This window comes from Perognathus longimembris, chromosome 9 (assembly GCF_023159225.1).
Source record: "Perognathus longimembris pacificus isolate PPM17 chromosome 9, ASM2315922v1, whole genome shotgun sequence".
Taxonomy (NCBI): Eukaryota; Metazoa; Chordata; class Mammalia; order Rodentia; family Heteromyidae; genus Perognathus; species Perognathus longimembris.
The window spans coordinates 20,049,539-20,063,103 of record NC_063169.1 but is presented as its reverse complement, the minus strand read 5'-3'; the positions used below and the strand labels follow the sequence as shown (position 1 = coordinate 20,063,103).

At 38.9% G+C, this 13,565-nt stretch overlaps 1 protein-coding gene across 1 annotated transcript in view; it reads left to right on the top strand.

Annotated features, from left to right (window-relative positions):
* Klhl32 (kelch like family member 32) overlaps positions 1-13,565 on the top strand; it is a 195,627-nt gene that overhangs the window by 137,110 nt on the left and 44,952 nt on the right. Inside the window, exon 6 of the mRNA XM_048353802.1 lies at positions 3,134-3,349. Coding sequence (XP_048209759.1) covers positions 3,134-3,349 — 216 coding nt within the window. The remainder of the gene's footprint in view (positions 1-3,133; positions 3,350-13,565) is intronic.

Sequence of the window (13,565 nt, the reverse complement as noted above, 5' to 3'; positions counted from 1 at the left end):
AAAAATGTTGCTCACACATTAATTATTACAAGGTTAAAAAAATGAAGGAAAACTACGACATAGCATGTTTTAGAAGTTAGGTGTGTGTGCCACTCCGATCCTTAAATGACTAATGTGCCAATGTTTTACTGGGAGCCCTCACTTTCCTAGACACCATTGGAATCCTGGCTGGAGAGATTGTCAAATGTCATGAAATCAAAGCTTTGCTATAAAAACTCTTTGAGAGATAGAAGCGGATGCCACTGCATTCTGAATGTTTGAGGCTAACAAAACCAAACAATTTTACACCATCTACCTTAACTCTTTTTTTTCTTTTTTTCTTTCTTTTTTTTTTTTTTTTTTTTTTTTTTGCCAGTCCTGGGCCTTGAACTCAGGGCCTGTCCCTCGCTTTTTTTTTTTTTTTTCTTCTCAAGGCTAGCACTCTGCCACTTGAGCCACAACGCCACTTCTGGCCATTTTCCATATATGTGGTGCTGGGGTATGGAACCTAGGGCTTCATGTATAGGAGGCTAGCACTCTGCCACTAGGCCATATTCCCAGCCCCACCATCTACCTTAAGTGGGTATGAATGTTGGGAGTATTCAAGCCAAAAGTCTGAATGTGAGATTTCCTCATTTCTATGAATTTACATGTAAAAATGTGCATTTCATTTCATGAAGTCAAAGTTGTTTTTACTTAAAAGCATAGTATAAAGCTTGGGCGAAAGCACAGAGGCAGACTCTACATAGTTTGTGTATTTAATCATGAATCCTTGTTTCCTTGTCCTTATATTAGTAAAACATATATCTAGTAAAATAAATAATAAAAACTGTGGAATATTGTAAGAGTAGACAAGTCAAATTTTTTTACTGGTAAAATGTTTCTAAAAAGATATAAAACACACACAGATGTATATTGTATATGCATGTGTAAAACACCATGGTGAAACCCCTTGAAGAATTAGCATACACTAAAAAAAAGTGAAGAAAAGAATGTAAAATAAGTTCTGTCTGGAATGAAGGAACCAGCGGGAAGCCAAATGGAGAGAGGGGAAGAGAGCGAATATGATCAAAATACTTTATATCCAATGTGTGAAAATGGAAAAGAGGCTCAGGGACAGCACCCCAGCCCTGAGTTCAAGACCTACAACTGACAAAAAAAATTAACAGAGAAAGTTTGTTGAGACTGGTTCAGGAAGACAGGAAAAGGGAATCAGAAAGACTGAAAAAGGGAGTCTGATCAATTGTATGTGTAGTGAAACATCCCCTTGTATAACTAATTAATGTGAATAAAAGATGTAAAAGAAAACATAGAAATGAAGTAATCAAGGAAGTGTGTCCATTAAGATTGAGAGAACTTAAAAGAACATGCAAAGTAAATGTCACTGATAAAACCATTCAATAAATTCCTTTTTATTATACTTTAAAACATTTTATTTTTGAATATTTTTTATTTTTAAGTAGTTGTACAAAGGAGTTGCCATTTATGAATGTAGTTTATGAATAGAGTGCCTCTTGATCAATGTCACCCCTTTTAATATTTACACACCCTTCCACCCTACTCCTTCCCTCACTCCTCTTAAATTTTAGGTTATGTATTGAATTTTTGCCATTTAAAAAAGCAACTTATAGGGCTGGGGATATAGCCTAGTGGCAAGAGTGCCTGCCTGGGATACACGAGGCCCTAGGTTCGATTGCCCAGCACCACATATACAGAAAACGGCCAGAAGCGGCTCTGTGGCTCAAGTGGCAGAGTGCTATAGCAGCCTTGGGCGGGAAGAAGCCAGGGACAGTGTTCAGGCCCTGAGTCCAAGGCCCACGACTGGCCAAAAAAAAAAAAAAAAAAAAAGCAACTTATATATACAATGAATCTAGATCTGTGTCATCCCTCCAACATCTTCACACACACACACCCCCCTTTGACCTACCAGTTCCCTTATTTTTCTCAATTCTATAGTATATATAATTCATTCTTGTCTTCATTGTACTCCCTTATTATTTTATTTTTAATTTAACTTAATCCATTTTTGGCTTAATATCACAAAAATTTACTATTTTCAAGTTCTGGGGACCACAAGTCTGAAGTGGATTCTACAAAGCTAAAATCAAGTATTAAGAGAATTGTGGCTTACTGGGCACATTAAGGCTAACTATTCAAAATGCTGAGATCTGAGGATTGTGGTTTGAAGTCATCCCAGGCAGGAAAATCCATGTGACTCTTATCTTCATTTAACTACCAAAACAACCAGAAGTGGAGCTATGCCTCAAGCAGTAGAGAATTATCCTTGAGCGGAAAAACTCAAGGACAATGATGAAGCCCCAGGACTGACACCCAAAACATAAAGCAAACAAAAAAATGGTATTCAACAGTATTGTGTCTCTGCAGCAGGGAAGGGTTCCAAACATTGGGCTAGAGACATGTCTGTGTTGTGTAATTTCTAAACCTAAAGCTCAAGAAGAGAAATGGACCTAGAGAAAACCTAGGCAGGTGGGAGCTACCAGTAGCATTAGACCTAAATGAGAGCCCAGTGGTAGAGAATGTCTCTGTTAGACATCACTCTTTCCTCATTCCATATCCAGTTGACCAAACCCAAATGGAACTCAAGATGCCAAGAGAATCCAGGAACTGCTGTCCCTAGCAATCAACATCCTAAGGCACACAGCAGGGCAAAAAGGGGCTGTGGAGCGTACACTGTGAGCAACCAGAACACTCTGTGTGCCTTTAATTCATGATTTATATCTATTCAAAGGAGCTGTGATATGAGAAAATACCCATTAAGCATTAAACACGGGTTTGGGACAGGTTACAAAAACGCAGTAAATATCACTTAGCTTTAAGTAGGTAAGAGCAGTGTCTTTTGATTCTGTGCCCCTTTCCTTGGAGTAAGTTCCTTTTTAAGCTGTCTTTAAGTATACAGGTTTCAAGAGGAGAAAGAGAGGATGAATTTTAGAACACATCTCCACCAAGCACCTCCTAACCTCCTAATTGAGTGTTTCTATTCAACATTAACAATCGCACTTCTCTTTTCCCTAAAATGAAGATCAGTGAAGCAATCTTGAATCTCTTACCTGCTTTTTCTTGAATTGATTTCTAAAGATCTTCTTTTCATTTTTTTGTTTTCTTCTTCTTCTTCTTTTTTTTTTTTGGCACCCAGGAACTAAATAGCTTTAATTACTTGGATCTGTACAGACTTGCTGACCTCTTTAACCTCACTTTACTGGAGAAGGCAGTGATCGATTTCTTAGTGAAACATCTCTCTGAACTCCTGAAGAGCCGCCCGGAGGATGTCCTCATGCTTCCCTACTGCCTGCTCCAGGAGGTGCTGAAGAGTGACCGCCTCACTTCCCTGAGTGAAGAGCAGATCTGGCAGGTAAGGGCTATCTGCTGCATCTTCAGCTGGTGTCCAGGAGGCTAGACATTGAAGGACTGGAGAGCAAGTACCAGTATTTTATCCAGTTGGGTCCTCAGTGGGGCTGAAGTTCTAGAAATCCTGTTCCCTTGATAAAGCAAGTGGTTGAAGGATAGCAGACCTCCTGGTTCTCAGACCCAAGCTGGCTGTGCAGTCTAATCCTCAAGATTGAAGGTGCAAATCTGCAGCAGACCCTCACTGTGGCTTCCTGAAACCACAACCTGGCTACATCAGAAAAAGTTAAGGAGGCTGGGAATGTGGCTTAGTGGTAGAGTGCTTGCCTAGCATGCATGAAACCCTGGGTTCAATTCCTCAGCACCACATGAACAGAAAAAGCCAGAAATGGTACAGTGGCTCAAGTGGTAGAGTGCTAGCCTTGAGCAAAAGGAAGCAAGGGACAATGCTCAAGCCCTGAGTTCAAGACCCAGGACTGGTTAAAAAAAAAAAGTTAGGGAAGTACTTTTTTCCTTCCTGAATAAGCAAACAAACAAGCCAACTTGTTTCTTCAACTGACTGCGATAAGAATGGATTATAAAGTGAAATTATGCATATTCAAGACCAGTGATAATCAGAATTCATTTGGACTTTCTCTTTCCTTCTTTAAATAGTATTGGAGCTTGAACTTAGCGCCTTGGTCTTCCTAGGCAAGCGCTATACCATTTGAACCACACCACAGCTCTGTTTGCTTCAATTATTTAAGCCCTGGCCAACCTGGACCGCAATTCTCCGGTGTACTCCTCCCACCAGCTAAGATGATATGTGCATGTCACCACACCCAGCTCTTGGTTAAGGTGATGTTTTGAAATCATTTTTGCCCCACTGGCCTCAAAGCACAATTCCCCTGATGTCTACTTCCTAGACAGCTATGATTGGCTGTATGAGCTACCAGGGCCTGCTCAATTCTGGGGGTTTCTTTAAAATAAGTAAACAAATAAGATTTATTTTGGTTTATTTTTAATTTAAGTAGATAGCAGCTTAGACCTCAAATTAAATGAAATTCTTGCGCTGGAATGAGAAAAGTCTCCTTCCTCTGTTCATTCTGCATTCATTGCTATTTTCCTCAGCCCTGCCTTTTCGCCCGACAGAGCATTCTTTTTACATTATGTCACTGCTTTGTCTAGAGTACAGGAGGATGTTTTGTGTTTCAAAGTTGATTATTCAATTTATATCCTCTTCTGCTTATCCCCAGTGACTAGCCTTGAATAATCTCCCTGGTGTCTTTGGCAAATAGTGAGAAGCCATCTTCCCCTTTTCTCTAATGCTGACTTTCTCACTCCACAAACACTGGAGAGCCAGTGATCAGGATTTCATGATCAATTGCAGAACAGCTATATGTCCAATCCAAAGGAAAGGCTCAATGTTCTATTGGATAGCACCACCATAAGTCAATGATATCTTATTAATTATATTCAGAGAGCGTTTCAATGATAGTCATCTACTGTCAATTATGGATGATTTTTCCTTACACCTTCACTCCTTCTCTGTTTGTATTCCTTAATTGGCCTCTTCCCTCGTTATTGTTGAAGAGATACAGTGTGCTGAGGGCCAGTCAGGTCTAGGGTCTTGGACACTTTAATAATGTATTATCATAAAGGCCTGCAGACTTCTTATCCCTACCCCCAAATCTTCCAGGTTAACAGAATGAAGCTTCCATGGCGGACACAGAATTCTAGAAAAGAGCTACCCTTCAACCCCAAGTCTGATTATACCTGCCCCAACTGCCCACTGTTCCATACTGTCTTGATGTTTTTTAAAAAAGCATTAGTTTTGTTACTTCTTTGGTATTTCTGGGAAGGTTTATGCAGGCAGAAGTTGGAAGTGGTGGTGAAAGATGTGGGTTTTTTTTTGGGGGGGTGGGGTGGTGGTGAGGGGTTTCTATAATCCGTAGCTTGTAAATTATCAGAATTCACTTTGGTCAATTCCAAGTGGGAAATATCCATATTTTCTTCACTTCTGAAAGGAAGAAGAAAGAGTCACATGAATTTTGCCTTCATTTCTTCCTAACTAAATTGAGATTTGAGGCCACTCAGGATTGTGGTATCTCTCTTCTTGTGCAACCATGAATGAAAGCATTGCGAGATATCAACAAGTTGATGTGTAGATAGACGTCTGAGGGTCAAGAAAATTCCATACTGTCCACTTAAGATTGATCATAACTGTCTCTCTAAAGGTTACTAATGTTGTACTGTAGAGTTTTATAAACTTGATTTCAGCTGCAAGCAATAAAGATTTTTTTTCTTAGATCTGGTCCTCAAGAAAGAATTAAAAGACTCACACAAATATTATCAATTTAGACATTCACGAGGTGATAAGAAACTGCTTTTGCTTTATCTTAGTAAATAAGTAATTCCCTCATACTCAATAGAGAAAAATCAAATCAGACCAGCTATATTGCCTCAAGTATAGTTAAGTTCATCATTTTTTTTTTTTGCTGAGGTTATACTAGTAATGCAATATAGCATGGAAGAATCTAATATTCAGCCCAGGGTGAAGATTGGGTATGCCAGAGGATTAGTGTCAGGGTGCTTTATAGAAGTGAAACTTGATGGACAGGCTGAAGACAGATCTACAGAATCTCATTAAATTGCTGAATTGTTCATTACGAAACGTTCTCACTGTAATAAAGTGCTCATTGACTTTGACAAATCCCCATCCCATGACTTAAAGAAGAACAGTGAAGCAAGAGCTGTTGGGGAAGAGAAAGGAAATTGGCACAAAGTAGGACAGGTAATAGAAAAGTGGATGGAGGGGCAGTGCTATTTGATTAATATGTGCAACCACTAGCTTAGGTGAGAGCACAGTAAACACACACACGTTTACCCAGGTGGCTGTTTCACTATGTCCTGATAATGTAATCTGAGGCAATTCCTTTTTCGGTGAAAGGTCTAATTTTCATTATTCTCCAGACTTCACACAGTCTGGCTCTGAAGATCTGTCATAAGAACCTTGAAATTATCCTTACTGAACAAACTCTATTCTTTTCTTTTTTACCTTTTCCTGACTTCCCTTCCCCAGTTGCTTTCCTTGATAAAATGTGCTACAAGATACAATAACTGTTCTGTGCATCTCTGAATCTGTGAAATCTCCTAGGATTGTGTCTTATATCTGCTTTTCTTTATCCACTTGCCCTTTTTTACCATGTAAGTATCTTCTCTCACAGAAGGCTTCTTTTTAGTCTCTCCAGGATATTTGTTCCCCTACCCCACTTTCCATAATCTAGAACTGGCTAACTTTGTTCTGTATTCACAGGTAAAATAGAAACTTGTACCGCATTCATACCTTAGATGCATAAGGACATAGGAGTCTTTCTAAAAAAAATACTTGTTTTTCTTTTATTTTGTGAGATTCAGTTCAATATAGCATAACCATTTGATTTTATGTTTCAAGACTACTGATTACTCAAGATTCAGATGAAAAACAGCAAGTCAGTTGCTGAGTTCAAAGAAAGAGGAGACAAATAATCTAGCAGTGAGGAGAAAGTATGGGGCTGAAGGTTCCTCACATTCACTCCCGGGTTTTATGTAGCTCTTTGAATTTAGTTTCCATAGGCTCATGTTAAATATGCCCCGTTAGATTCAACATATAAGGGGCATGACAGGCTTGGGTAGAAGAATTGAGGAAAAACTGACCAAGGGCACAAAACTTTCAGTTCCAACATCAGTTAGTTCTGAGGATTTAAATTTACATGGGTGGTAATTAATTTGACCCTGGTCATTAGTATATGGTGTATATATGCATGTTATTTCACCTTGTTTTACACCTTTCATATAGGAAATCTTTATTCGTTAATTAAATAGCTTTAAAGAAATAAGTAAACAAAACAAACACAGCAACTCTTCATGAAAATGAAAACAACTTAGAATGAAAGAATTCCATATCACCCTCACATCAGCCTAGGTTTATTTTTGTCAGAAACACTGATAATCTCAGTTTCCCTCCCCTCCTCCCCCTCCCCCCCCCCCCCGCCTCCTCAAGAAAGTACATTTTCAGTTTCTTCAGTCTCAAGATCGTCTTTCACCAGATTGAGAGGGACATGACTACATGCCATAGAAAGGCCATTTGTAGAAAATGGAAACACAAATTCTTAGACAAAAACACAAAAGATGTAGCTCTTCATCGGTCAATACTTATTGAGCAGCTATGAAGTACACTGGACCATTCTAGCATGAAAGGCAGAAGACAGATGTCATCTCCCAAACCTCATCTAAATGGGAGGGATCTTTATCATTTTAAGCCATTAATACAAACATGTGACTTTTTAATTCATCCCCCAAAGTAGTACAAGCACAAAGAATGTTTTTAAAATAATTATGAAAATGAAAATGAATGCTTCTTAAGCAGCTGTTAGGTTGGAAGTGAAATCTCTAGGAAGCTTCACAAAAATGTTAAGGTTAAATTCGTGAGATTAATTTCCTACGTTAAGTGAGGAATACTTATTATTCATAGGGACAGCACTTTTTGTTTGTTTATTATGTTTTTAAAAAAACAAACCTTGGGATATTATCGTTTTTCTTTCACTAGCTTTGGGTCTAAGGGCACCTCTTACTTGAATTTTGAAGCTAACTCTGCCTGGACTTACGTAGATAATAATACCAAGCAATTCAGTAGTCACATGATTGATGCAACGGCAGACCTTAGCAGAGAGACTCTTTTCATCTAGTTAAGGCCCATTTGGGTGTGGCACAGGGGGACCACCTCATTGGTGTAAAGACTGGGTGTGGACAGGTTGATCTTGTTTAAGTTTGTCTTTGATTCTGCACTCCCAAAGGCTGTGCCTGTCGTGATTGCAGTGTACAATGTCATATTGTTTCCTTACACTCCATAAATAATAAATCCAGACAAGAAGGCAGAGTTTTCATATTAAAATGCAGTGAGTGGATAATAAGGCAGCCTACCGTGTCTCCATCACACTCCGTGTAGTCTAGGAAATGGAGAAGACAAAACAAATTTGCCTTCTTAAGTCTGCATCTTTTCTTATATTTCTGTCAGAAATTTGCTTTCATAAATTAGACTGTTAATAACATAGTCCATGAATATCTCGAGAGATGTAAGTCACATATCGTTTGGAATGGTCAACAGCTTCAAATGCCATGGATTTTGTTGACAAACTCCACATCGGCTTTTATCTATACCACAAAATCACCTGCATTACAGCTTGATAGGATCATTTTCTTTAAAAGGAATCCCAGAAGGTGAACCCAAATGAGAATGTTCCTGTCCCTTTATAACTAGAAAGTAGAGGACATGGGGATGTACTCAGCTTTCATCTTTTATCTCTTAGATGATAAATTGACCCAAATGTACCTCTGGCCAGGGAGAAGCAAAGACTTCCAACTGTGATCTGGGAAACAATACGTTCATAATGCTTCTAATTTAAATACCATATCATAGCTTTAAGAACGCTGCCGCATTTGTTATTGAGTTGGGTTTTTTGTTTTGTTCAATGACATGAACAGGGAAACTGATATTTAAAACCGCTAGAAACCAAATTCATGTCTGTTAGTTAATTCTTGGGTTCTCATGTCGTCTTCTTCATTCAAGTGTGATGGACACAATGATACATCAAATTAATCCTATAGCTTTAAAAAAATATGAGGATGTATTTGGACTAAGGATATAGCTCAGTGATAGCACTTGCCTGGCATGATTGGGGCTCTGTATCACCCTTAACACAGCAAATACATACATACATACATACATACATACATACATACATACATACATACATACAATGTACGTACATATGAAGAAATGCCTGGTCATTCTGGTTCCCTTTTCTACCTGCAGACTGAAGGATAATGTCCTTTTTCATGCTTCACTGTCTCTGTCGTAATTTTGTTATGCTCCACGGCATATGCTACCTTATTGTTTCATTCATTCAAAACAGTTAACTGAATACCAACTCTGGCCATAGTTCATTCATTTATTCACATATTGCTTGTTGACGGGATAGACATGTGCCAGTTGGGTAATGGAAAGGACCAATGGGCCCTGCTTTCGTGGGCACTGCAGAGTCTACATGGACTTTGCTTCTTGCTACTTTCCTGCCATGCCTGGTTCCTTCTCAGTGGCGATAGAGGGGGTATGTGGAAATGAATTGGTACAACCGGAAATGAGATGCTAGTGAATGGACATTTTTATACTGTAGAGTCCGTTTTCCTTTCTTTGGTGATTGGCTCATTGCTAACTCTTACTCTAACCTCTAAACACCTTTATGACCTCTGCTAATCCATGCAGGAACAGTCCAAGCTGAGGAAGTCAGACTGGGGGGGTTGCTGTTTACTAAAAACTTCTTTGAATATATCGTTCACATCTTACATACATAGAAACGGAATAATACACGGAGTCCTGAGAACTCTGTCCGCAAACAAAATTGTAAGCTTGCATCACATCCCTGCCCTTTCTCAATCCTATTTCATATGTGCATTGTAGCATTGTTAATATATCATGTTGCCAGATAGGCATTTTCAGGGCATCTATGTGACATCTCATTCTAGTTTTGTTTTCTGTACTTACCATCCTTTCAGCTAATCGAATTTGTACCATTTCTCAATTTCTCCAAAACATCTTACGACTTTCTCAGCTACACCACAGCCTTACAAACATGATGAGATGTCTCCATTTCCTTCTTGTTAGATGCTAGCAAAGAGAGGAAACAGGAGCTTCTTTGCATCCCAATCGCGTGGCCTGGAGGATGTTTTATCTTCTAAGGGCCCCCAGCTGGACACTGAGTAACGCTGCTGTTTCAAGGTTTGGAGCTGCCAGAGTCTATATTTAGTCATCCTTCCTGATCTACATACAGCTAATTCCTCTGCGAGAAATCATCCCCTCATAGCTTGACTAGTGGCTTTGCTGTTGTTTGTCTGGGCGGCTTGCCTTTGTGAGACACATGACACATTCATTTCAGAGGGACTTTGCTCAACTAATCCTCAGCACTAGAGCTGTGGGTTGTCAAGTAGCTGCAAGGGGGCAGTGATTATCAGAAATGACAGAGACCCAACTTGTATTCATGTGCCGCTCTTCCCATGGGTTAATAGTTTCTTTTGCTTTTCCTTTTTTTTTAATAAAAAAATGAGCACCACAGAACAACAAGGTGATTTATGAGATATGACATATTTATGTTCTCTGCTTCTAATTTCCATTGTGATTCATGTTGTTTCCAGACTGATTTTTTTGTTGCTGCTGTGAGGGGGCGGGGGGAAGATGACTGGAGAATATTACTTATGCATTGGTGGCCTGCAGTAATATTGCTGCTACCTGGGTTATCAGGGATTTAAAAATAAAACCCAACCATAAGCTGTATGTGAGGTAGAAACCCTGAGGCTAGGCACAGAAGTCCATCAATAATAACAACAATAATAATTTTTACAAGTCTAGAGAGCTTCATATTTTAATGCATTTTTGCACATAATTTCATCTGGGTCTCTCATCTGCCTTATTAAGTGTGATTAAGAAAATTTTTATCCAAATTTTGACTAGGGGGTAGGGAAAGAGACCAAAAGCTTGAAAAGGTTCAGTGACTGATCCACTTCACAATGTAAATTTCAATGAAAGTCTCATTATATTTTGTTGAAATATGCCAAGTCGCTAATTTAAGCACAGTCTCTCTCTCACTCTTACACACACACACACACACACACACACACAATAAACAATAGAACAAAAACAACAAAGCCAGAACTTCCAAGTATCTCATATATCTTCTAAGTGAGATTTTTCATAGATTACTCTATAATGAGTTATCAATCAGTAGACATGTCCTAATAAATGACCAGTTTTCATTTTCACCTGTTGTGCACCTTTGTGGGAGGCTCCCAAAATGTCTTTAATAGAAACAGCACAGACGAGTGTTGCTGAGAGTCTTTTTTGATCACAGTTCAGAAGATTGGGCTCTAGATAGATTGATTAAGAAAGAAGAAGGGATAGAGATTTCTAGCAGAGGAAAAAAACACCTTTCATTCCATCAAAGTAAAAGGTGGTGAAGTACAGAGCAGGAAGGGAAGGCTGATAAGGGGGAATCACTTTAAAATCCTATCAGGAGATTTAAATCAGTGTAAAAGAGAAGCGGAGTGCCATTATTTCTGCTACAGTGATCCAGACTGTATGGAAGAAAATCTGGAAGCTGTTGTCTCTACCTAGGAATGGAAGAAAGAGAAATGATTCATCATTGCCTCTTTCTTTTATGCTTCATATATTGAAAACCTAGACATCTATGCAGCAGAAATTGTAATGGCTGATAACTAAGATATGGGGCTTAAGAAAAAGAGACAAAATTATTAATTTATTAACTTTGATAAATATTCATGCCTTTCTAATACAAATGAACGTATGGACCCAGTTCCTACAATATCAGGCTAGTTGCCTGGCCATGTATTCATGTGAGCTGGTTGTGGCAGACTGCAGAGATTTCCTAGCCTAGGCACTGTAAGGGAGAAAAATCTGAACTCTGTTGGGGGTAACTCAGAAGTTTATGGATATTTACATTCAAAGCAGAAACCTAGAGAGGCCTTGGTGTTTATTGTTAAATACTGATATCCTTAAGTGTGGTTTTCTTTACCTCTGCATTTATGGGGCTTTTGTTGTTGTTCACTACAAAATGAAAATAAAGAAATCTGGAAGAGGCTATTGTAAGATAATGATCAAGAACAGTATCCGCTGACAAAGATCATTCTAAGGCTCCTTTTGTGTCCATAACATGAGTTGGGGAGTTGTGTGGTGCTCTGCTCCTAGACTGACCATCTCCATTGGGCTGAATGGGACTACAAGCAGACTCCAGTCTTGTGGTAGATAAAACATAATCTGGAAGATAAATCTTCATAGGACAACAGTGACATAGATGGATTCTAAAGGTAGACATTGAAAATTCTTGACATTGTTCCCTCTTGTTTATAGAAGTACTATAAGTCAGTATTGGCAAGTGATACTGCTATTACTTATGTTCAAGGACAGAAGCTCTAAAGGGCCCTTCACATTGGAGTCTGAATGGATGTCTCCTCTCAGTGTGTGTTTTTGTTGATGAGAAATGGCCACCCATTACCTCCTCTGGCCATACAAGGAAATTGGGTAATTAAAGGAGTGATGGATGGTACGCTAAAGTTTAAACGTTTTAGGAAGACCTATCTTATTAACACTGGGGGGGAAAAGTGAGCATAATATCATTAATTTTGATTAATTCATTTGCTCTTAATATAGCTTTTAATTTGTAATTCTATGTGAATTACAATGTAATTTGGCATTAATTATACTAAATTGACTATAAGTCAGCCAATCACAATGGGAAATTACTCACAGCTGAAAGTAAAACTAAACCTTTCCATCCAGAAAGGACGATGCTTAGTTCAGAGACAAATACACTTAGTCATCCCTCTTTGGCTATGAGACTGACACTATGTGGGATCCCTTGTTCTGCCCACTGCTGGGACCATGTACTCTTTGGAGTGAAGCCCTCCTATAAATCCAATAAAGAGTAAATAATCTAATAAACAAAAGGGGAGGTGATAGATCGGGTTTGCCAGGTCCCCTGAAGAATATTTTTGCTCTTCTCATTTCATGTAAGATTTAGGCAATGTAAAGAGGCTGTGTAGTGCTTTATAATGATTAATTCCACACTCCTTGTGTTCTGGGGCTTAGAATAGTGACTTACCTAAATTGGCCTGCCTTTCATCTTCATGCCTTGTGAACCAGTCAGAAAATCCTGTTTTAAGCCCTCTGTGCAGTCAGTATCCCAAAGCCATCCCTACTTGACCTATACACAAACTGCCTTCTGGGCAGAAGGAAGTCATGGCTTAAAAAGCCAAGCTCACACTGAGAGAACCCACTCCTCAGGAGATTGATGGAGTGTGTGTCATGTTAAAGCTTGCTGGAGATGCCTGTAAGCACACAGGAAATGAAGTCATCTGCCACACAAGCTGAGCACCTGAGAAAATGAAAGACAGCAAGAATGGCCTTGGAAAATAGATGCATTTCAGTTGTTCATCACTACTGTACTTTGAAAATTATTTTTCAGAACACCAGAACTAAACTTAGAGATGTTATAGAAAGCCATACAACAGATCTGTCAATTTTCTGCTGGAAGTCTATCTATAGACAGGTAGAGCTATATGGATTGTGAACATTCTGATTATATATGAATTGAGCGATTGACCCATCAAATAAGATCTGGGTCTTATGGAACAAA